Source organism: Pygocentrus nattereri, chromosome 1 (assembly GCF_015220715.1).
Source record: "Pygocentrus nattereri isolate fPygNat1 chromosome 1, fPygNat1.pri, whole genome shotgun sequence".
NCBI lineage: Eukaryota > Metazoa > Chordata > Actinopteri > Characiformes > Serrasalmidae > Pygocentrus > Pygocentrus nattereri.
The window spans coordinates 46,581,011-46,605,371 of NC_051211.1; the positions used below are offsets into that span (position 1 = coordinate 46,581,011).

At 39.5% G+C, this 24,361-nt stretch overlaps 1 protein-coding gene across 1 annotated transcript in view; it reads right to left on the reverse strand.

The window, feature by feature from the left end:
- Positions 1-24,361, reverse strand: part of LOC108412925 (deleted in malignant brain tumors 1 protein-like) — a 267,541-nt gene that overhangs the window by 242,917 nt on the left and 263 nt on the right. The window contains exons 2-23 of the mRNA XM_037540168.1: positions 21,149-21,457; positions 18,664-18,966; positions 18,258-18,566; positions 17,679-17,984; positions 16,948-17,256; positions 14,679-14,981; positions 13,779-14,084; positions 12,286-12,594; positions 11,433-11,747; positions 11,027-11,341; positions 10,615-10,938; positions 10,099-10,428; positions 5,144-5,449; positions 4,897-4,968; positions 4,395-4,709; positions 4,164-4,214; positions 3,897-4,055; positions 3,690-3,767; positions 1,320-1,382; positions 730-792; positions 430-489; positions 236-313 (exon numbers count right to left, since the gene is read on the reverse strand). Of these exons, the coding sequence (XP_037396065.1) occupies positions 236-313; positions 430-489; positions 730-792; positions 1,320-1,382; positions 3,690-3,767; positions 3,897-4,055; positions 4,164-4,214; positions 4,395-4,709; positions 4,897-4,968; positions 5,144-5,449; positions 10,099-10,428; positions 10,615-10,938; positions 11,027-11,341; positions 11,433-11,747; positions 12,286-12,594; positions 13,779-14,084; positions 14,679-14,981; positions 16,948-17,256; positions 17,679-17,984; positions 18,258-18,566; positions 18,664-18,966; positions 21,149-21,457 (4,983 nt within the window). The remainder of the gene's footprint in view (positions 1-235; positions 314-429; positions 490-729; positions 793-1,319; positions 1,383-3,689; positions 3,768-3,896; positions 4,056-4,163; positions 4,215-4,394; positions 4,710-4,896; positions 4,969-5,143; positions 5,450-10,098; positions 10,429-10,614; positions 10,939-11,026; positions 11,342-11,432; positions 11,748-12,285; positions 12,595-13,778; positions 14,085-14,678; positions 14,982-16,947; positions 17,257-17,678; positions 17,985-18,257; positions 18,567-18,663; positions 18,967-21,148; positions 21,458-24,361) is intronic.

Sequence of the window (24,361 nt, forward strand, 5' to 3'; positions counted from 1 at the left end):
TTCTTTGCTTTTCCTACTGCTACGGCAACTCTAGCTAGCATTGTAGGAAGATGAATGAATGATTGAATGATTTTATATTGTATGAAGATTTATTTTAAACATATATACAATTAAATTCACTGCAGCTCCACAAACAGTCCATAGAATTAATACGGTCACATTTTTTATTAATGGTTTTTAATTTCTTTTTAATTTCTACTCTGTTCTAAACTAAAACCCCAGAACAGAAACCCACCTATGACACTCCCAGAGATCTGTCTAGCGGTGATGACATCATCATAGTTATCTGCTATGTCGTCTTTTTCTGCTTCACCTAAATCAAATAAAAGCAGACTGACTTTACAAACAGTGCAGTCATATTTTCACATACTAAATTTCACATTTAGTATAAAGTTAAAATCATGGAATTTAATCAATAAAGGAACCCACATATCAGACCACTGGTGGTGACATCATCATATTCTGATTTCACTCCAGTCAGAGACTTTGCTGTAAAAAGAGCAAAACTGATCACTTTTAATTACTTTTAAAAATATATAGGTTTTAATGTAACAATAACAATTTTAGAACTCAGTCTTCAGTGTGTGACTCCATTAAGATTACGCAAGAAATTTCTAACAGAAACGTCTCCTCTAGAGAGTCAGCATTAATGAGAAGTTCAGAACAGTTAAAGAGAATCTAAGCGCATTTCTAAATTTCTAATTTGAATGTAGTTTTAGGTCCTCCTACCTGAGAGAAGCTCCTCATCCACATCCTCATATCCTGAATGCTGTTCCTCAGAGAGGACACTTCCTGTTAGAGGAGAGCAGAACTCTGGCATTTAGCTGTGTGTAGCTAACACGTGTAGCACAATGGAAGCGCCACAAAATGTAGTTAAAAATTCCATCTGATTTTGTGGAGATTTGTGTGCCTGTGTAATTTTACTGCCAATGCTTTTGAATCAAAATTCATCAACGCTATTTAAAGCTCACACCAGCTATTAGGCTCAATTAAGGTATTTAGGGGATTATATGGGCAAAAGTAAAACTATCTGTAATTGTAATTTGAATAAGTGTCTGACCATTTTCTCTTCTTTCTTCCTCTTTTTTCATAAAGCATCACCAAGGTTGCTCACCAATTAAGATAAGGGCTCTATGTTCACACTGCAAGCTTTTACAGCCCCAGATTTTTTTGTTTGATCATTCATTTAAAATGTACATTCCTGTTACAGTCATGTAAATGACCCACATTTCTCTGTTAGTTTTACTGTAGCTGAAGTAACATGGATTTATAATGGATACTATAATTTCTACATTGTAGTCTGGCACACGTGTTCTTACCTGAGAGGAGCTCCTCATCCACTTCCTCATATCCTGAATGATGTGCTTCAGAGAGGAGACTTCCTGTTACAGGAGAGCAGAACTCTGTCATGCTGCGTGACACTAAGATCTTAGAGCAGGGGTGTTAAACTCATTGAGTATTTGTTGTTGGGTGCTTCATTTTGTTGCTGTTTTTTTGTTGCTTACTGTATTTTGTATGCAGCTAGTGTGTTTGGTGATATGACTGGTGTGGAACTCTGTAGAACTGTGTAGAACCAAAGTGTAACCACTACATATTGTTATTGTTATTGGGGTAGGAGAGTTGGAATGCACATAATATTGCGGTGCACGTTAGGGACTGTAGTACAGCGCACTGTGAAACAGGCAAACATTAAGTGAAAATTAAAACACTTCTGTCAGCTGTAAGGATTTTATTGCAGGCCAGATCTGGCCTGTGTTTATTGCGATCCTAACTGGACACTCAAAACAGTACTGTTTACCTGATTATACCTTAGTGGGACTAGCGGTCTTAGAGTAGCTTCAAACTACTGCTGTAATGTAATTGTAGCAGCTGAGAACTGGGCTGGTACAGGAAATAATATCCATGGCACAGATACAGAAAAACAGGCACTAGTGATTGGATTTTTAATTAATTTTAACAAACAGTTCGTAGTGATTAAATTATTTTGTTGTTTCAAACAACAAGGGTTTTACCACAGAATCTAATAGTTTGCATTATTTAACTGTAAATCTTGGATTGAATTTTGGATAATATTTCATGCATTACTCTATGTATCAAGCTCTGAAAAAAAATATGTATACAGGAAAGCTGACCAGCATCTTAGACACACACACACACACACACACACACACACACACACACACACACACACACACACACACACCATCTAAACCACTTATCCTTCTGGGTTGTAAGGGGTGCTAGATCCTATCCCAGCTGTCATTCGGCGGAAGGCAGGATCCACCCTGGATAGGTCCCAGACTACACAGCAAACTATAAACCTTAAAATGTTTATTTAACAAATACCTCTTAAGTAAAGCATAGAGAACATTATTATGATGACTATGATTGGGGAGCTTAGTAGTCAGGAGCAGTCACTCTTAACTGAAAAAGCAGTTCACACCAAACTATAAGTCCTTTGGGCATTTTCTGCAAATTACCCTAGAATAATTCCCTTAGGGAAGGATTTTTACACTTCTTTATTTCTTAATTGAGTCCACAAATAAACCTAGAATCAGCTGAGTAAAGCACCTAGCTAGCTCTGTAGCTAGGCATCTAGGCTAAAAAAATGTGATACAACAGTAAAGACACTTGCAGTGAACATACATTAGTATTTAGTAACACATCACTGTGAAACGGAATCTTTACAATCTCAAAGAAAACTTGTTGTATTACCTCCCGCAAACACTGTAGTAGTAAGTCAGGGTTACAGCTCATAGTGTATTAAGCCTCCTCTGTGGCTAAAACACAAAACTTATATGGATATAATAGATGTATGTTTTTAATAATGGCAATGTGTATTTTAACCTTTGTTGTGTCATAGTTGGCAACATTTTACTTTGTCATTTACTATCAAATAAACATACAGTAAACCTAACATAACCTAATGCAACCTAAAGGGTACACTGAAAAAAAGCAGACAATGCAGATGAGATTACATCAGAATGCTAGTTAGATATTAACCTAATTTAATGACACTGTACAAAAATGTAGAAAAGTTTTATAAGCATTTGTATTTTGAATGTTAATTAAATTTGTATTTGAGAAGTAAATTAAAAATCCTATAAAAGTATTTGCAGCACCCTTAGACAGTCGTCACTGCTCTCACTTTGGGAGAGCTAGACCTACAGGGCACGTTTCAGGAAAGACTTTAGACATTTTATTCACTGGGATTTTTTTTTTTTCTGTTTTAGGGGCTCATTGTGTTTTCTCACTTGGAAGAGCATCTAAGAGAGCACTTCATGAGTTTTTTCATCTGAAAGTCACCTGTAGGGAATGCCATTGTGAGGGCCACTGTATGGCACCACATTACATTTTCTCCAGTGGAGGGGCATCCATAAGGAAACTTCGCTCTTTATCATGCATACAGGGACAACCTTTACAGCTCTGCATCACATTGTATCCACTGGAGGGTGCCTTCAATTTTAGATAAGCACCTAATTAGGCACTTCATCATGCTTACTGACCTGTAGGAGTGCCCTGTACAGCACTGCATCCTACTAGAAAGGGCACCCATTAGTTAACTAGCTCCTTAGCTAGGCCCACAAATAAAGAATGCATATGAATTGTCATTGATCAAATTAATGCAATTAATCTTACATTATTATAAGTGTAAATACACCACAATAAGTCTCATGTAGTGCACTCACCCCTTTGAGTGGCTCTTGCAGTATTGAATCTGCAGTAAATCTCCTCATAGACTATGTTCTCCATCCTCTTAGAGAGGCCTGTGAAGGAGACAAAGAGAAACATTAAGCCAGTTCAGTAGAACAGAAGACTGATGACAGATTGAAGGACTAATGATGTTTAGAGAATGTACAGAAAGTGGATTGTAGATGATCTCTGACTCTCTCTACCTCTCCTGAGCACTCTGTTCTGGTAAAACAGCACAACCAGAAGCACTAAGGCCAGGAAGAGCACCGCTCCCAGAACCAGGAGAGACGCTGGATAAATGAACGGAACAGCTGCTGGAGGAGTTTGTGGAGGAGTGTTTGTTCCCTTCACTGTCTGACCAACTGAAAATAAAAATACAGAACAGAAACTGTGCAGAGCCCAGAACAATCTATTCAGAAACATGTAGTAAAATCTACATTTGTTTATCTGTCTAAGAGACTTAAAAATACCTGTGGTGTTGGAGGTGGTGGCTGTTATTACAAGTGGAGTAGTAGAAATGTCTGTAAATACAGAAACAGCCGTTCTGATTGTGTAGAACACGTTAAGCACTGAATATGGCAAATTAGCATTAGACAATAGTAACAGGTCAGTTAATGCACCATTTACTGATACATTTAAAATTTTTACACTGTGATAAAATATCTTTAATTAGAGTCAGAAGTTCAGCCGGATCCTCTGACCTGCACAGGTGACTCCAGCATCCTGCTTGTGGGAGCAGTCAGTATGGTTCTTCAGGGAATGAGGACAGTCCCACAGGTGAATCTCATTCCCTCTACACTTCACTCTGCTCAGCCAGATAGGCCCTTCACCAGCACCAAAGACAGCACTCCCATCAGCACTCAGCGCCGGCCCACAGCCCAGCTGCCTACAGATCACCTGAGCATCCCTGATGTCCCACAGATCATCACAGATGGACCCCCACTCAGCATTATGATACACCTCCAGCCTCCCTGAGCAGATTCCCTTTCCTCCCCTCAGCCTGAGAGGCAGGTGATCTACATCACACATGATCAACCAGGATAGTTACAGAATTAATAACAATACAGTTATTAAGTGTAATATAGGTTTTCACTTTTTGTACATTACCAGCAATAGTTTTATGAAGAAGCTACTTTACTAACACTTGTGATTAACACATTACTTAATGAAATATTGACCTTATTTATTCCTAAGAGTTCTTACTTGAACACTGTCTGTGATGGGCAGATGAGGAGCATTTCAGACGACTTCTTAACACACGATCATTTTCAACTCCTATGAATACAGAAAGATACTTTATTAAGCATTGAACATATATTATTTTATTCATTTTACATTTCTATATGTATATTTTCTTTACCTATTTAAGTAAGTTTTATACTTTGTGTGAATTATTATCAGCACAAAAATGTATACACACTCTACTTATATGAACATAAAAACTGCCTACCTGAGCAGGTAATCCAAGCCACCTCATTGTCTTTATTACAGTTGTTCTGTCTCCAGGGTGAAGATGGACAATGCCACAGAGTGGAGTCGTGTCTCCTACATTTCAGATTGTCCAGCCAGTTAGGAGCTGATTCCACTCTTGCTTTGGCCCAAGACTCACTGCCAGATCTTCCACAGTTCAGCTCTTGACAGATTAAACTCACTGTTTCTTCATCCATCCCATTTACACACACATTACCCCAGGTTCCATTGTAGAACACTTCCAGATTCCCCTCACAGCCCTCAGTGAGTCTGACCTCTTTAAACTCTGGAGGGAAAAGAATTTATACTCCACTTTGATTTTGAATGCATTGTTTTAGGAAGTTGATGCAATTATAAATGAAATATTTAACATTCCCTCAAAAGGATAAAAAGGATAATAAAGCTACTCTGCTTGTCCAGACGTTAACTTCCTTAAAGGCATGGTTCAGTGCAAATTTTAATCTTCACAGTTTTAAGTCTACATATGTCTGATGTCTAAAGATGGCTTTACATTGCATGCTTACAGTGGTCTTCACTATGGTCTACTTCATTTCACACTGCATGAGATGCTGCAGATAATATCGTAGCTAAACTCCATGTTGGACTGTATAAATTCAGTTATGTTGCACATCAGACAATACCTTAAAGACTTTCTGCTGATTTACACTGCAAGACAATAACAACATTCTGCACGCACACACTTTCTATTTTGGCAAAATATACACACAAGCCAATTTTAAAAAAAGGACAGAAAATTTGTCAGGCAATAGAAACAAAAGTTTCAACTGAACATGAATTAATTTTTTTTTATTAAAAAAACTTGCTTTAGGGACTTTCGGTTTAATGGCGGCGTAGTCAGACGCATTTATACCGACTCCCTGGGGCACGGCTATCCTGGTAATAAACAGATGACTTTTTTGCCTTTTCGGTGTCTAAAAAACACATTTTGGGGCCACGGAAACATTTTACATTGGTCATGTCGAGAAATTTGAGAGACAGGGCTGGTTCTAAGCCCAATTCATCTGACTCCACTACTATGCTAACTTCCCGACGTACTGACGTGGCTACACCGGCAGCAGCTACGGTTCCAGCGCTGCCGGAAAGCTCCTCCTCCGGCTTCGCACCTCGCGAAGAACCGGGCACGGGAGAGCGTCCGATCTTATTAGAAAATAACTCATCTCCCGCTCCCACTCTTTTTTTACACCAGTTCATCAATCTTATTCACGTATTGATTATTTTTTATTAACAGTGAGAGCCTCAACTCTGTTACCTTTGTCGACTATTTGGCTATAGTCATATCTGATCATGCTCCTCTTCAAATTGACATGAAGCTTGGCCTATATTATAAAGATCCTCCTCAGTGGCGTTTAAATCCTCAGTTTCTTACAAAGGAATTTTTTGTTCCAAGATCTCAGACTCTATTGACTTCTTTTTGGCTACTAATAGGTCAGAATCGATTTCTAAGGCAACATTATGGGAATCACTGAAGGCTGTACTTCGGGGAGAAATAATTTCATCCTCATCATATGTAAACAAAATTAGACGGGTACGAATGGAGACCATTTCTAAATCACTAATTGAATTGGACAGAACAATTTCTGAAAATTCTTCCCCTGACTTGTTGAAATCACGCACAGACCTTCAGGCGGAATTCAATCTCCTCGCTACAGAGAAAGCGGAGGCTTATATTTGGCACCTGCGGGGTCGGATATATGAGTTTGGCGATCAGGGTAGTCGACTATTGGCCCATCAACTGAGGAGGCTTACTGCCTCCAGATTAATACCCCAAATTAGAGATTCATCAGACAATATAGTAACTCATCCCAAAGAAATTAACAACATTTTTGTCAAATACTACACTACACTCTATTCTAGTGAATGCTGCCTCAACCCAGATACTATACACACTTTTTTGAATAAATTAAAACTGCCTAGTTTAGACCCTGACACTGTACAGAATCTAGAGGACCCCATTACACTAGAGGAGATTACAGATGCAATCTTCTCTATGAGTAGCAGAAAAACACCAGGCCCAGATGGCTTTGGCATAGAGTTTTATAAAAAGTTTAAAGAAAAATTATCGCCTCTTCTCCTGGAAATGTTTGAGGAATCACTTGAAAATGGTTATCTTCCCCCAACTCTTACTCAGGCAACAATCTCTCTTATACTGAAAAAAGACAAAGATCCTACCTTATGCAGTTCTTATCGACCCATCAGCCTGCTTTGTAACGAGCACAAAATTCTTGCAAAAGTACTGGCCAAACGTTTAGAATCAGTCCTTCCATCAGTTATTTCAGATGACCAAACTGGTTTTATTAAAGGGCGACATATTTTCTCTAACATCCGTAGGCTTTTAAATATTGTACTCTCCTCCAGCTCTTCTAAAGTTCCTGAGGCGGTTGTCTCATTGGACGCTGAAAAAGCATTTGACCGTTTAGAATGGGAATACCTTTTTTCAGTCCTAGGCAAGTTTAGCTTCGGGAACAATTTTATTTCATGGGTCAAACTTCTGTACACTTCCCCTTCAGCTAGAATTAGTACTAATTCCGTTCTCTCTCCTTTTTTTTCTTTACAACGGGGCACTCGTCAAGGTTGCCCGTTAAGCCCGGCTTTGTTTGTTTTAGCTTTGGAACCTCTGTCTACTGCCCTTAAAGAATCGTCAGACATACAGGGTATTATACGCTATAACATAGAAAACAAAGTTTCATTGTATGCAGACGACCTCTTGCTTTATATTAGTCACCCCTCACTTTCAATTCCAGCTACTCAAGCCATTTTAAAAGAGTTTGGCTTCTTTTCGGGATATAAGTTAAATTTTGATAAGAATTTTTTTCCTCTTAATTTTCTTACAGTCCAATTATCTCAAACCAATATTCCCTTCCGATTAGCTCAAAATGGTTTTAGATACCTTGGTATTCATATAGCCCGTACATTGGCCTCCATTCAAGAATCTAATTATTCCCCTATTATGTCATCCATGAAGGAGGACTTTCAGAGGTGGAGTACTCTTCCCCTATCACTTGCTGGTAGAATTCAAAGTGTCAAAATGAACATTCTTCCCAAATTCCTGTTCCTGTTTCAGTGTCTTCCGGTATTTTTACCTAAATGTTTTTTTTAGGACCCTTGATAAAGCAATTATAAATTTTGTTTGGGGTGGTAAAATTCCTTGAGTTGGTAAGTTAACTCTACAGAGGCCCAAGGACCAGGGGGGTCTAGCCCTACCAAACTTTTTATTTTACTACTTCGCAGCCAACATACACAAGATTGGTTTCTGGGTTAATGCATCAGATGTTAACTGGTGTGTACTGGAATCGCTATCATGCCACTCTTCATCTCTGAAAGCACTAATATTCTCTTCCCTCCCGTTGTCTCCTTCCCGATATTCTTCTAATCTTTTAGTTAAAGCCACGCTTAAGATTTGGATACAGTTCCGCTGACAGTTTAATTTCCTTTCAGCTTCAACCTTAAGCCCGATAGATAACAACCATCTATTTACTCCCACTAGACTAGATCACACATTTGGCACATGGAAAAGATTGGGAATTACTACCTTTAGGGACCTATATGATGATGATACCTTTCACAGCTTCTCCGGATTGTGTTCCAAATTCAACCTTTTGCACACCAATATGTTTCGATACTTTCAAATTTGCCACTGTGCCCAGACACTCTTTGTCCCGTTTCCAGGATGACCACCTGAACTACCTTGGGAACGATTGTTTGCAGTTTCTGTTTACTCAAAAGGGCTGATCTCACAGTTTTATAATATTCTAATGTCATTCACTGATTTCCCCTCAGCAGTTAGGCCTAAGTGGGAGCAAGAACTTGGGTTTGAGATTGAGGAGGAGCTTTGGAACAAAGTTTTAAAACAGATACATTCGTCCTCTTCTTGTCCTCGATTGAATTTAATCCAGTTCAGACTTGTTCATAGGGCATACCTAGGCAAGGCCAGGCTGGCTAGTATATACCCTGGGGTAAATCCCTTATGCCCCCGATGTGATAAAGAGCCAGCTACCCTATTGCACATGTTTTGGACCTGCTCGAAGCTTGAGAAATACTGGAAAGCTGTCTTTGGTTCTTTAAGCGAAGCTTTTGGAAGTAATGTTAGCCCCAATCCATTATTCGTAGTGTTTGGAGTACAACTGGAGTCTTCTCTGAAGTCTAGCGTGACTGAGGCGCTAAATTTTGCACTCCTCTTAGCTAAGAGAAGAATTCTTCTTGGGTGGAAAGCTTCCACGACACCCTCACATGCTCTGTGGTTAACAGATGTTATGTTCTTCCTTAACTTAGAAAAGATTAAATTTAGTTTGAGAGGTGTGGCAGACAGGTTTAATTTGGTCTGGGATCCCTTTATCACATACTTTAAAAAGTTGTCCAATTTAAGTGAATAGAAGCAGAATGCTAAATAGATTTGAACTGTGGTGTTTTGTTTTATTTTGGATTTTTTTTTAATTAACTTATTAAATTTATTAATTAACTAATTAATTTATTTATTGTTTTATTTATTTAATTTAATAGTCAGCAATGCTGTCAGTATCATTATTAATGCTTGTATTTTTTTTTTTTATGCTAATCTACTACTGATCAAAATGTCTACATGTTCACTTGTACATTTATAGGAGAGAGGGGGTGGCATAGGGAGGGGGGTTAGATGGCTTGGGAAGTAGGGGTTAAAGAATGTATGTTACTGTAACATTGAAAATGATCAATAAATAAAACAAACAAAAAAAAACTTGCTTTAGTACATTTGCGACTTCACTGCTGACATTATGTGCAGTCATTTTTAAAAATAAACACTTAATGGCTCAATATAACATTGTGGCTTGTAAAGAGATTCTTAGATTCTTTGCACATTTCTACCCTGACTGACTATATTTCTGTTAAGAGGAAAACTGTCAATTTCATTTTTCAGTGAACCATTTAAAATCATGGCACCTGAGCACATGACTCCTACGTCCTCCTCGTGTCCCCATTCATCCTCTCCACTCAGCTGAAATGTGCAGTTCCACAGGGACGTCTCGTTCCCCTCACACTCCACCTCATTCAGCCATATGGGTCCAGTTCCTGGTCCAAACCAGGCTGGTACCAGAGCACTGAGGGCGACTCCACACTGTAGCTGTCTGCAGACCACCTGCGCATCCTCAATATCCCACAAGTCACCACAAACGGTCCCCCATGAGCCACTGTGGAAAACCTCCAGCCTTCCTGCACAGTCTCCCCCAGAACCAACCAGCCTGATGGAGCTATGAGCTGAATTAAACTTACCTACACACACACACAAACACACACACACACACACACACACACACATTACAGCTGTGGCATTCTCATTCCTTGGTCCCCTACATAAAGAAGAAAGTTAATCTTTTGACACTGAAATGAACAATAAATACTACATTATACTTTAGGGCAGATCATTTTAGGAAGATTGTTTGCCACTGTCATTTTTACCAGAGCAGGTGATTGACAGCTGTTCTCTGGAGCTGCAGTCGACTGCTTGTGCGCTGCTGCAGTTCCCCAGATGAGCTTCACTCCCCGAACAACTGAACCCCATCACACACATGTGACTGTGTTCAGGACTGGATGTAGAAGAGCTGAAGAAGTTGAGCACAGAGCCACAGCCCAGCTGTCTGCAGACCACAGAGGCCACAGACTCACTCCAGGAGTCCAGCAGAACTCTCCTCCAGTCCTGCCTGAAGTACACCTCCACCTCCCCCTCACACTCCATCCCTCCAGACAACCGCACTCGCCCCTCATGAAATGCCAGAGAGGAACCTTAAGAGGAAAAAATATCACTTAACGTGAAGTGAGTAAAGTAACGTAAAGCATTTCTGAGATGGACTACACAACTCTAAGAGCTCACCACTGCAGACGACTCCAGCATCCTGTTTATGAGAGCATGCAGCTCGACTCCATGATGAAATGGGACATTTTGACAGGTGTGTTTCGTTCCCCTGACAATCAAACACTTCAGCCCAGATCTGGCCAGTCCCCTCCCCAAACCAGTCTGACCCCAACACAGCCACAGTACTCCCACACTTCAGCTGACCACAGAGGATACTGGCAGCTCTACTATCCCAGTTAACATCACACACTGTGCCCCACTCACTGAGGTACTGGAGCTCCACTCGACCAGAACAGGAGTCAGAGCCGTTCGCCAGTCGAGCCTGAGTGTGACCTGAATCAACAGGAATTAACATGAATAAGAGCAGTTCAGTGCTATATTGTAACAAGCAGTGGTTGAACTCAATTAAAAATGAATGCTTTACCAGCACAAACCAGGCCCACATCACTGTCATGGGAGCAGTTATGTTTCAGTGAAGATGCTGTTGGACAGAAGGAAATCTGAAATTCGTTGCCTCTACACTGAAGCTGCTCTGACCACACCTGACCCTCCCCTCTGCCAAAAGCAGCTGCTCCCAGCACCTCCACAGGAAGCCCACAGCCCAGCTCTCGACACACAACCTCTGCATCCTGCTGGTCAAAGTCAGCATCACACATTGTGGACCAGGTCTGTCTATGAAGCACCTCCACTCTCCCAGAGCACAAGTGGAAACCATCAGTAAGTCTGGACTTTCTGGGACCTGTGAGCATGTAAAGTATTCAAGTTCACTGCTTTAATTTTGCTAATAGGAGATATTTGAGTAAAATGTCCACACTGAATTTGTCCTTATGGTCTACCTAGTAAAACAAACGGATTGAAAAATGTAGTCATGTAAACAATCTCTCTTGATATCATTTTGGTGCTGTTGATATTTAGAGGAAGATTTGTTAAAAAAATGAGTGCACACTTCAGACAGGAAGGTGATGTGTTTTCTGTGTACTTATTTTTCTACATTTTTATTTGTAGTCAACAGTAGACAAATTTTCTGAGAGAAGTGTTAGGCAGTATATTGCTTTTGCACTAGAATCTAGTCAAAAAGATAGATCAAATCATCCATTTCAAATTAGATCATTTCACACCTCTCACATCTTCCACAGTGGAACCCCATTTCAAAGCCAATGATTTAAAAGTTCCAAATTAATGTCACTCAAAATTTTTGGATATTGTATCTGATTTTATGGTAATGATGATATTAAGCATACATTCATTCAGGGAAGTGATGACTAACTGCAGCTTACCTGAGCAGATGACTCCAGCATCTAAACCATGATCACAGTTATGTTTACCCCATCCTGCTGATCCACAGTTCTTCAGTGTGGACTCTGATCCACTACAACTCACATAATCCATCCAGATTTGTCCTGATCCTGGTCCAAAGTGAGCTCTACTCAGTGCAGCTACAGCCTCTCCACAGCCCAGCTCTCTACACACCACTGCAGCATCTCTCATATCCCAGCTGAATTCACACACTGTTCCCCACTGTCCTCTATGAAGAACCTCCACTCTCCCAGCACAGTGACTGCCACCATCCACCAGCCTCACACTGTCTGTACAACAGAGAGAGAGAGAGAGAGAGAGAGAGAGAGAGAGAGAGAGAGAGAGAAAGAGAGAGAGAGAGCTTCAAAACACGGTTAAAAAGGAACAGTTATTTTGGTGCTGGAACAAATGATTGGTGTTTGAGAAGTAAGAATCAAAGACATACTGGTAACACTTTATATTAAGGGTACATGACCTGTCAGTAATTAAGACATTTACTAATCAATAACTAATCAGAAAACAATGAGTCATTAATAAGGAACAAATGAATAAATCATATATTAACAACCACAAGACAAAATGACAAAATTGCTAACACATGTACTAATGAATGAAAATGATGGTAATAAAGGCTTTCTTCAGTGTCTGAATTTATTCATGTGTTAATTATCAAAAATAATGTTAGCACATATTGGCAAACTGCTAGAAGCTGTTAGTTTCATTCTATTCAAGCAATTTATGATTTATGTCATACTGCAGGGTCAAACAGTTACAACATTAACATAAACTGTTGTATGTTTATTAAACTAGTAATGTAAACTAGTTTATTTACTGAAAAAAGGGCATGTGACTTAGTTAAAACTGTGAATAATTTAATATATGCCACAGTTATTCTGAAAAATACCACCTTCAGAAAAATGTTTCTCATTATACATCTGTTATTCTATATTGCTATAATTACTATATCTAAATGTTTTAGCATTTTGAAATGTTACACTTCCCAGCTGGGAATTATTGCTTTTCTTCGCCAGTAAATGAGTCTTGAGTGAATATCTCTCCTAAAAAAATCTATATTTCTGTTTTAGCATTTTTGCAAGATTTCATATTTTCCTAAGTTTTAAAGGTGGATTGTGTATGCATACTCTATTATATACGTAATTTACATGGCAGATATAATATTTACACATGGTAAATATTTCCATGAGGGAAAAGCGGCTTAGACACAGTGTGTGTGTGTGTGTGTGTGTGTGTGTGTGTGTGTGTGTGTGTGTGTGTGTGTGTGTGTGTGTGTGTGTGAGCTGAGTTAGTGTGTGTGTGTGTGTGTGTGTGTGGTCTGAGTGTTGTGAGTGCAAATATGTATTTTTGTGCCTCACCTCTTTTCAGAATAGCATGTAATCACAGGGTATTTTAAACATGGCATTTAGTAAATTAAATAAGATTATGTAAGATTAATTAATGCTGATGTCCCTCTTACCAGCACACACCAGACCCACATCACTGTCATGAGAGCAGTTGTGTTTGAGTGAAGATGATGTTGGACAGAAGTGAATCTGAGATTCATTGCCTCTACACTGGAGCTCCTCTGACCACACCTGACCCTCCCCTCTGCCAAAAGCAGCTGCTCCCAGCACCTCCACAGGAAGCCCACAGCCCAGCTCTCGACACACAACCTCTGCATCCTGCTGGTCAAAGTCAGCATCACACACTGTGGACCAGGTCTCTCCATGAAGCACCTCCACTCTCCCAGAGCAGCGAGAACCACCAATCAGCTTGATTCTTCCTATAATATTAACATGAGATTATATAAAAAAACATTTAAGATTGGCAGTACAGGTTTCACTGTTTTTTACAGGTTTTACTTTTTCATGTTAAAAGTATATTTTAAATAAATGTCTGTTTTATTAAAATGTGCTTGATGTCTGAAACCATTTTTCTTTGACACCAAACATGTAAGAGGTTATGTAGTGAAGAGTACCTGAACAAATGACTCCAGCATCTTTATTATGATCACAGTAATGTTTACCCCATCCTGGATAAATACAATTCTTCAGTGTAGACTCTGATCCATTACAATAAACATTATTCATCCAGATTGGTCCTGATCCTGGTCCAAAATAAGCACTGCTCAGTGCATTTAGAGCCTCCCCACATCCCAGCTCTCTACACACCACTGCAGCATCTCTCATATCCCAGTTAATACCACACACTGTTCCCCACTGTCCTCTGTGAAGAACCTCCACTCGCCCATCACAACGACTGCCACCATCCACCAACCTCACACTGACTGTACATAAGAGTTGGAGGGAGTTCAATATAACATGAAGTACATTAAGTCAAAGCATGTAAGACTAATTTAAGTAGATGTGCATCTTACCAGAACACACAAGCCCCACATCATTATCATGGGTGCAGTTGTGTTTGAGTGAAGATGATGTTGGACAGAAGTGAATCTGAGATTCATTGCCTCTACACTGGAGCTCCTCTGACCACACCTGACCCTCCCCTCTGCCAAAAGCAGCTGCTCCCAGCACCTCCACAGGAAGCCCACAGCCCAGCTCTCGACACACAACCTCTGCATCCTGCTGGTCAAAGTCAGCATCACACACTGTGGACCAGGTCTCTCCATGAAGCACCTCCACTCTCCCAGAGCAGCGAGAACCACCAACCAGCCTGACTCCTAATCAGAGTTGGGAGGGTTACTTCAAATTGTATTTCATTACAGATCTGATTACTTGTTAAGAAATGTAACCTAATACAGACGATTACTATATTAATGTAATCTCATTACTTTCTGTTACTTTTGGATGATGAGCCTTTTATTTAAGATCTATAATTAAATAAAGAGAAAAAAGACTCTTTTAATATAATTTAAATTAACACACACCAAACACAGAAACTGCACTGATTCGTGAAACAGAATAAGAGATTATAGGTGACTTAAATATTATGCCTCACAGAAATTATATTAATGGTCACTGAGCTCATATAACATATGAGAAACATATGGAAATAATTCACACAAAGAAGGCAAATTTCTAAACAAGATAATGTGTTTGGGTTTAGACATGTACACTGAAACTTTCAAGTTCATAAATAAAGCTTTGCTCCCCTGGAAACATATTGCAAAAATTATAGTAAAATAAATAAATAAATAAATAAAAATGTCTTAGACTAAAACACAGAGGAAAAGTAATCAGTGTAGAATGATCCTCCTGCACACTGGATCAAATGCAGTATAGTTCAAAACTCTACTGCTCTCCTGGGACTTTATCTCATTTTCCTTATTTGTTATAAATCTGTTGTTTTTCATGCCTATATCAAAACATCAATCTGGTAGAAAACATGTTTTAAGACCTTTCATGAACAATAAGTATAAATAGAGTTGATTCTAAAAGCTCTGACTGACCATCATGTGTTTTTTATCTACTAAAAGGCGGCACTGGCTCTTAACACTTCATATTGGAGCATCATGCTGGACTCAGTTTCAGCAGCTCAAAGAAATCAGTCTATACTACAAGTTTTTAAAGGCATTCATTTCACAGGAAAACTGAGTGAGAGTTGATTTTGCTTACAATTAATAACCATTTACGTATATTAATATTTTGCACCCAACATTGAAAAACTACGGAAAATAATCAAATGAATGAATGAATGAATGAATGAATGAATGATTGAATGAATGAATGAACCACGCACATGGAATGAAACTAACTTTGCTGCTGAGGTGATTGCACTTTCTGTTAATGTTTCAGACTGTTAGTTAAAACCTGTCAGGTTGAGATTTTTTAAAATGTTATTTATAGTAACATTTAAACTGTAGAAATTAAGGAGAAACAAACAACAACAGAGAGTTTACTGTCTGATCACATCAGATCAAATCAGTCTGATACTGTAGAATCTGGTGATGTGGACAATCAGACTGATCATGACTGATTCAGAAATCTTCAGTACAGCACAGCAGATCTCAGTTTTGACAATAAAAATAAAGTATTTACTAAAATCTCTACAGATTGGCTGAATAAAAATACAGAAAATGCTGCTGTGAAAGAGATTCTTATTAATTGTTTTTTGGAAGCACCACCATCTCCTCCCATTAACCCCCAAATTAAAAACTCTTTAAATCTCCATGACTCATGTGACACAGTTATCATTAAAATAGCAAAATTCTGTGAAAGATGACGAGTTTGGTTTTGAATGTAATCCTGCTGGTAATCACTCTTTTAATAATGTACCTGTGATCTGGTCACTGCTTTGTTTACTATAACTGTAACAGATTATAATGACCATTATGTAATCCTGATCAGTTAACACCGTAACTTCTATTCCATTACTATCCAGCCCAATACATTTTCAATATAGAGATGATGTAGTTTTTTTATAAGTGATATAACACTATTAATATAAAAATTCTAAAATGTTCAAAAGCTTTGTATTATTTTTCCCAGAAAATACATGGTTCTAAAGACAAAAATACACAGGATAAATTGTTTTTGAAGGTTTCAATCAATTCTAGTGTAAATTCAACAACAATTTCTGAAATGCTAATGATTTTGATTAAGTATCTTATTTAATCGCTGTTGAATTAAATTTGAATGGCAAAGTTGATGTCACTAAATTGGTTACAGAATTTCAGAAAAGCCCACCTGAACAAATGACTCCAGCATCTTTAGAATGATCACAGTTATGTTTACCCCATCCTCTTGATCTACAGTTCTTCAGTGTGGACTCTGATCCACTGCAGTCCACATTATTCATCCAGATTGGTCCTGATCCTGGTCCAAATTGGGCATCGCTCAGTGCATCTACAGCATGTCCACAACCCAGCTCTCTACACACCACTGCAGCATCTCTCATATCCCAGCCATCACCACACACTGTTCCCCACTGTCCTCTATGAAGAACCTCCACTCTCCCAGCACAGCGACTGCTACCATCAACCAACCTCACACTGTCTGTGTAACAGAGAGAATGAGAGGGGTGGGGGAGAGAGAGAGATTTCAGGAGGACACTCAGCTCCACATCATGGTTAAAAGGGAATGAACAGTTACTGTGGTGCTCAGCAAAATGTGAAATGTTTGGGAAGTAGGAAACACAATCACACTTAATTACAAATATAAATTGCACAGATTTTTCTTTACAAATCATTGGAAACTGCAGTGAATGTCAGTGTGTTATTTGCATAACAGTTTGACTAGTTCTGCTGTGCAGATTGAAAATAATTATGATGCACAGCACAAAAACACTTTTAAACCTTCAATTACAGAGTAAATCTTTTAAAAGCTTTAATTAAAGTAAATCTTAAAATCAGTCAAATGTATATAGACAGTGGTTTCTTACAGCAAATCAGTCACTGATGCATACATCTCAGTCTTACCAGCACACACCAGTCTCACATCACTGTCATGGGAGCAGTTGTATTTGAGTGAAGATGATGTTGTACAGAAGTGAATCTGAGATTCGTTGTCTCTACACTGAAGCTCCTCTGACCACACCTGACCCTCCCCTCTGCCAAAAGCAGCTGCTCCCAGCACCTCCACAGGAAGTCCACAGCGCAGCTCTCGACATACAAAGTCTGCATCCTGCTGGTCAAAGTCAGCATCACACACTGTGGACCAGGTCACTCCATGAAGCACCTCCACTCTCCCAGAGCAGCGAGAACCACTGATCAGCTTAATTCTTCCTATAATATTAACAGGAGAAAATAATGATTATACAAAACAACCATTTAGGATTGACAGTATCATTTTCATGTGCTTTTCCAGTTTGAGATCACACAGACATCAAATTACTTAATTTCTTAATGCATTGTACATATATGTAATCTATTAATCAGCTATACTTTTTCATGTCAAAAACATATTTTAAATAAATGTCTTTTATTAAAATATGCTTGATGTCTGAAACTGGTTTTCATCGACACCAAAAATATAAGAGGTTATGTAGTGAAGAGTACCTGAACAAATGACTCCAGCATCTTTATTATGATCACAGTAATGTTTACCCCATCCTGGATAAATACAGTTCTTCAGTGTAGACTCTGATCCACTACAATAAACATTATTCATCCAGATTGGTCCTGATCCTGGTCCAAAATAACCATTGCTCAGTGCATGTAGAGCCTCTCCACATCCCAGCTCTCTACACACCACTGTAGCATCTCTCATATCCCAGTTAAAACCACACACTGTTCCCCACTGTCCTCTGTGAAGAATCTCCACTCTCCCATCACAGCGACTATCACCATCCACCAACCTCACACTGACTGTACATAAGAGTTGGAGGGAGAAATATGTTCAATATAACATGAAGTACATTAAGTCAAAGCATGTAAAACTAATTTAAGTAGATGTGCATCTTACCAGAACACACCAGCCCCACATCATTATCATGGGTGCAGTTGTGTTTGAGTGAAGATGATGGACAGAAGTGAATCTGCGATTCGTTGCCTCTACACTGAAGCTCCTCTGACCACACCTGACCCTCCCCTCTGCCAAAAACAGCTGCTCCCAGCACCTCCACAGGAAGCCCACAGCCCAGCTCTCGACACACAACCTCTGCATCCTGCTGGTCAAAGTCAACATCACACACTGTGGACCAGGTCTCTCCATGAAGCACCTCCACTCTCCCAGAGCAGCGAGAACCACCAACCACTCTGACTCCTCCTACAATATCAGCATAACAATAGCGATCACAGAGGACATATGTTTATAAACAGTGTTTATTAATATCTACGTGTTTAAAACGTGGCAGGAGTTACTAAAAAGCTTTTCATTAACACTCAAAATGAAAACTATAAATCGTTTAGAATCATATTTTTTCCAATGAACAAAACTGAACTACATTTTAAGGAAATGTTACAAAAATTAGGTTACACCTTACAAATGCTATAAAATGCACTTAAGTTTTAATATTCCCTATTATTTTTATTCTCTCAGTACTTTTGGTACATTTTTGAACAGTTATGGGACTGTATATTTATTTCTGAATTTTGTGAATTTCATAACAAATCTTTATTAGGTATTTCATAACAAATCTCTTCCATGGACCCACCACCCCTGGGAGAGGCGCTTATGGGGGTCAGTATATGAAACTGAGAGATACCAACTAGATATAGTTGGGCTCACCTAAACACATGGCAGGGCCTCTGGAATAGACTCTTGAAAGAGGGGTTGGACTTTATTCCACTCTGGAGTTGTCCAGGGTGAAAGGCGCTGGGCAGGAGTGGGCTTACTCATAACTCCCCGGCTCAGCACCTGTATGTTGGGGTTTTCTCAGGTGGATGAGAGGGTTATTTCCCTGCGCATTCGGATTGGGGAATGGGCTCTGACTGTTGTCTGTGCTTATGTGGTGTTTTGTTATTGGAGTTTTGTGCTCGCCACAGTCTGTCCATAACAAAACACAAAGGTGTGCATAAGTGCAAATGGCATCATGACAACTTAAGCCGCAGTTCATTGATCGACTTCGCAGTTGTGTCATCGGATTTGCGAACATGTGTTTTGGACACCCGAGTGAAGAGAGGAGCGGAGCTGTTAACCGATCACCACCTAGTGGTGAGTTGGATCAGATGGCGGGTCAAAATACCAGACAGATCTGGCAGACCCAAATGAGTTGTGATGGTTTGTTTGGAACGTCTGGCAGAGGAACCTACCAGATAGGTCTTCAACTCCCACATCCGACAGAGCTTCGACTGCATACCGAGGGCCAGTGACATTGAGTCTGAAAGCAGTTCCCAACCAACACTGTATACAGTGGGATTCGACTGGGGATGTCATTGGACGGTGGAAGGAATACTTCAGGGATTTTCTCAATCCCACCAACGATCCTTCCCCAGAGGAGGCAGAGCTTGGAGATCTGAGCGAGGGTCCATCCCTCAGGTAGCCAAGGTAGCCAAGGTGGTTGGAAAACTCCTTGGTGGCAGAGCAACGGGTGTGGATGAGATCCACCCGGAATTCATGAGGGCTCTGGATGTTGTAGGGTTGTCTTGGCTGACACGCCTCTGCAACATCGCTTCGACATTTGTGGCGGTCCACCTGAAATGGCAAACCGGGGTGGCGGTCCTGCTTTTAAGAAAGGGGACCGGAGGGTGTGCTCCAACTATCAGGGAATCACACTTCTCAGCCTACCCGGTAAGGTCTATGCAGGGGTACTGGAGAAGAGAGCCTGACTGATAGTTGAATCTCAGCTACAAGAGGAACAATGCGGGTTTTGAGCAGGTCGTGGAACACTGGACCAGCTTTTTATCCTCAACGGGTCCTGGAGGGTGCATGGGAGTCAGTCCATAATGTTTTGTGGATTTGGAGAAGGCATTCGACCACGTCCCTCAGGGGATCCTGTGGGGAGTGCTCCAGGAGTACAGGGTGAGGGGCTCATTGTTACAGGCCATTCAGTCCCTGTACAAACGGAGCAGGAGCTTGGTTTGTATAGCTGACAGTAAGTAAGATTGGTTTCCAGTCAGGGTTGGACTCCGCCAGGGCTGTCCGTTGTCACCAATTCTGTTCATAACTTTTATTCAGTATTTACACTTAATCAGTGTAGATTAAAATGTGCTGGTTTTACAGTGGCTAAAAAGACAATTACCATACACTCCTAGTCTTTCCTTGCATACTTACTGTAAACTAATTTCTGTAAAATAGCAAATTTAGAATGTACAATGTACAATTGACTATAAAGCACATCCTAAAACAGTAGAGCTGTGTGTGTGTGTGTGTGTGTGTGTGTGTGAGATGACCACATTTCCAAAATTTAAAAAGATAAAAGTAGTCAAAATTCTTACTTAATTCTTACTCAAATTCTATGGATTTTGTATTGACGGATTATTTACAAAAACACTACAGTGAAGTTTACCTGAACAAATGACTCCAGCATCTTTACCATGACCACAGTTATGTTCACCCCAATCTGGTGATTTACAGGTCTTTAGTGTAGACTCTGATCCATTACATCCCACGTCATCCATCCAGATTGGTCCTGATCCTGGTCCAAAGTGAGCTCTACTCAGTACATTTACAGCATCTCCACAGCTCAGCTCTCTACACACCACTGCAGCATCTGTTATATCCCAGTCATCATCACACACTGTTCCCCACTGATTATTATGAAGAACCTCCACTCTCCCAGCACAGCCACTGTCACCATCCACCAACCTCACACTGTCTGTACAACAGAGAAAGAGAGAGAGAGAGAGAGAGAGAGAGAGAGAGAGGGAGGAGAGAAATACTACATGGCCAAAATACATGAACACCAAAGCATGTTGAATATTCCGCTCCAAACCCATGGGCATTAATGCGGAGCCCTTCATTTTTCACTTTCATGGTTGAATGATTTGCTTCTATTCAGAAGAAATATTATTATATTATTACTATTATTATACAGAAATTAAATGTGAAAAATAGGCCAACTTTACTGCTTTGATATTCTTCTGTTCCTCAAAGATAACATTAACATTAGCAAAAGCTCGACAGATGAATAACTAATCAAACTGTAGAATTCTGTCAAACTAATTTGAATGAATGGGGTTCCTTACTATTCAGTTTGATGCTGTATAATTTGCCGATATGGATATTTGGGGTAGAAGCAGAATTCTTACTGTATTTCTGCTACAACTCACTGCTTTTATAATGTATCTGTGATCTGATTATTGTGTATTTTCAGTAACAGTAACAGAAAGTAGTTGTGTTTTTTTGCATTCTGATTACATAACATTGTTACATGTATTCTGTTACTAATACATAAATAAAATCAGACAAAGTTGGCTCAAATGAACCAAACTTATCAGTGTAAAGTTTCAGTGTTGTTTTCTTTTCCCAGCCATTCATGAGTGAGCCTGTAATGAAAAATAGGAGCGTCTGACACCAGAACTTTATTATCAGTACAAAGTCAATTCCAATTCCTATGTTTTACTGTGTAAAAATGTTAACAAACACAGTTTGACAGATTTGGTTGATCTACATAGCCCTCTTGTTATTGTGATATAAAATATTTTAAAATGTCAGTTTTTAGACTGAGAAACATCTTTGCATATATCTTTAAATGTTGGCTCATCTACAGAGATGAAATCGGTGGGCAGCCCTATGCACGGTGCCCGGGGAGCAATTGTGAGCAGTGAGAAAGGTAACAAGTTCAGAAATCAAGGCTCAGCTTTGGTACACTGAGACTAAAATTATAAAATGGTCCAGTTCCTTCAGTTTTAACAACTATGCAAATGCAATTTAATGAAAAGCTGTGCTACTGTCCTGGAATTCTGCCTTATTTGTTTAAAATCTGTTGCTTGTTATACCAAAAGATCTATTCGGTTAAAATTTTCTTCTGAGACTCCTCATCAACAATATTTATTAAATTGAGGTCATTCTAAAAACTCTGATTGGTCAACATTTGTGTTTTATCTACTAAAAGGCCTGCAGTGGCTCATAAGGCTTCACATGTTTGGACGTTGTGATGTAATAGACGCTCCCTAAACTCAGTTCACACAGGTTTTAAAAGGCATTAATTTCACATGAAACTTAGTGAGATCTGACTGACTTCATCACAAATATGAATAACTTACACATATTGACATTTTACACCCATCAGTTACTACTCAACTCCTCAAGAAGAAATCATGTATGTGAAAATAAGACTAACTTTGTCTCTTTGGAGATTTAACTGTCTTTTCACATTTCAGAACTGTCAGTTGATGTTATCTCTCTACAGCATTAAAATTGGGCAAGTCACCATTAGCAAATATTTGATTTCCAGCTATTTATATATACTGCCCTCCAGAACTTCATAAATATTGGCACCCCTAGCAAATATGAGAAAAACAGGCTGTAAGATCCTTTTGAACTTTCAATGAAATATTAATAACAAATCTAATAATAACAACAATTAATAATACATCTTAACATGAAATAAATATTTTTCTCAAATCTGTGTGTGCCAACTATTTGCACCGTTCATTTAATACTTTGTGCAGCCTCCCTTTACAAAGATAACAGCTCTTAAATGTTTAATGAAACTGGAGAACAAGTGACAGATCTAAGACCGTTTCTCCATATAGAGCCTCTCCAGACAAGAATTCTATGGTGTTTAGGTCAGGGAATGGGGATGACCATGGCAAGTCCTTGAGGTGTGCTTTGTCCTACTGGACAATCTGACCACAGTCCAGTTGAAGCTTCCTGGCTGAGGCCCTCAGGTTTTGATTTATCATGTGCTGGTACTTGATGGAACCATCCTCCTCACTGTGAGGGGGTCAGTATAGACATACGTCCTCTTCTCAACAGATTCTTAACATCTTGCATCATCATGCATCTGACCATTTATGTCATACTAATAATTCAAGTGAGCTTACAAACATAAAACATTAATGAGAATAACTTTCAGTTACCTTTCCCTCATAAGAATCTCTAGAGGTGCCAACAAATTTCTTTACAGGGCAGTTGTGGGCTGGAGGTTAGGGATCTGGCCCTGTGACCGGAAGGTTGCCGGTTCAATCCCCAGCGCCGACAGTCCATGACTGAGGTGTCCTTGAGCAAGACACCTAACCCCCAATTGCTCCCCGGGTGCCGTGGATAGGGCTGCCCACCGCTCCGGGCAAGTGTGTTCACTGCCCCCTAGTGTGTGTGTGGTGTATCACTTGCATGGATGGGTTAAATGCGGAGATGGAATTTCCCCGGTTGTGGGATCAAAACAGTATCACTTAAATGCGTCACACACAGTTATGAGAAAAAAAATATATTGATTAGGATACCTAGTTCATGTTTATTAATGTTAAGAGCTCATACTGTGCATTACTCAATTTTTTTATTTGAAATGAATGAGCTTGATGTAGGAGGTCAAAGGAGTATTGTTAAAGTTTCAAAATATAATGTATACAGTCCATACATGAATAACGCACATGCAAAACAGATCATTTTAAATTTGATGTTACAAAAACACGACGTTTACACAGATCCAACTATTCAGCCTAATGGAGTGCAGCTCTGTAGCTCTGAAAATTTCTCTGTACTTATTCTGTTAAGTACAGAGTCAGTGATCCTCAACACAGAACACAACCACAGAAAATCAATCAACATAATAAAA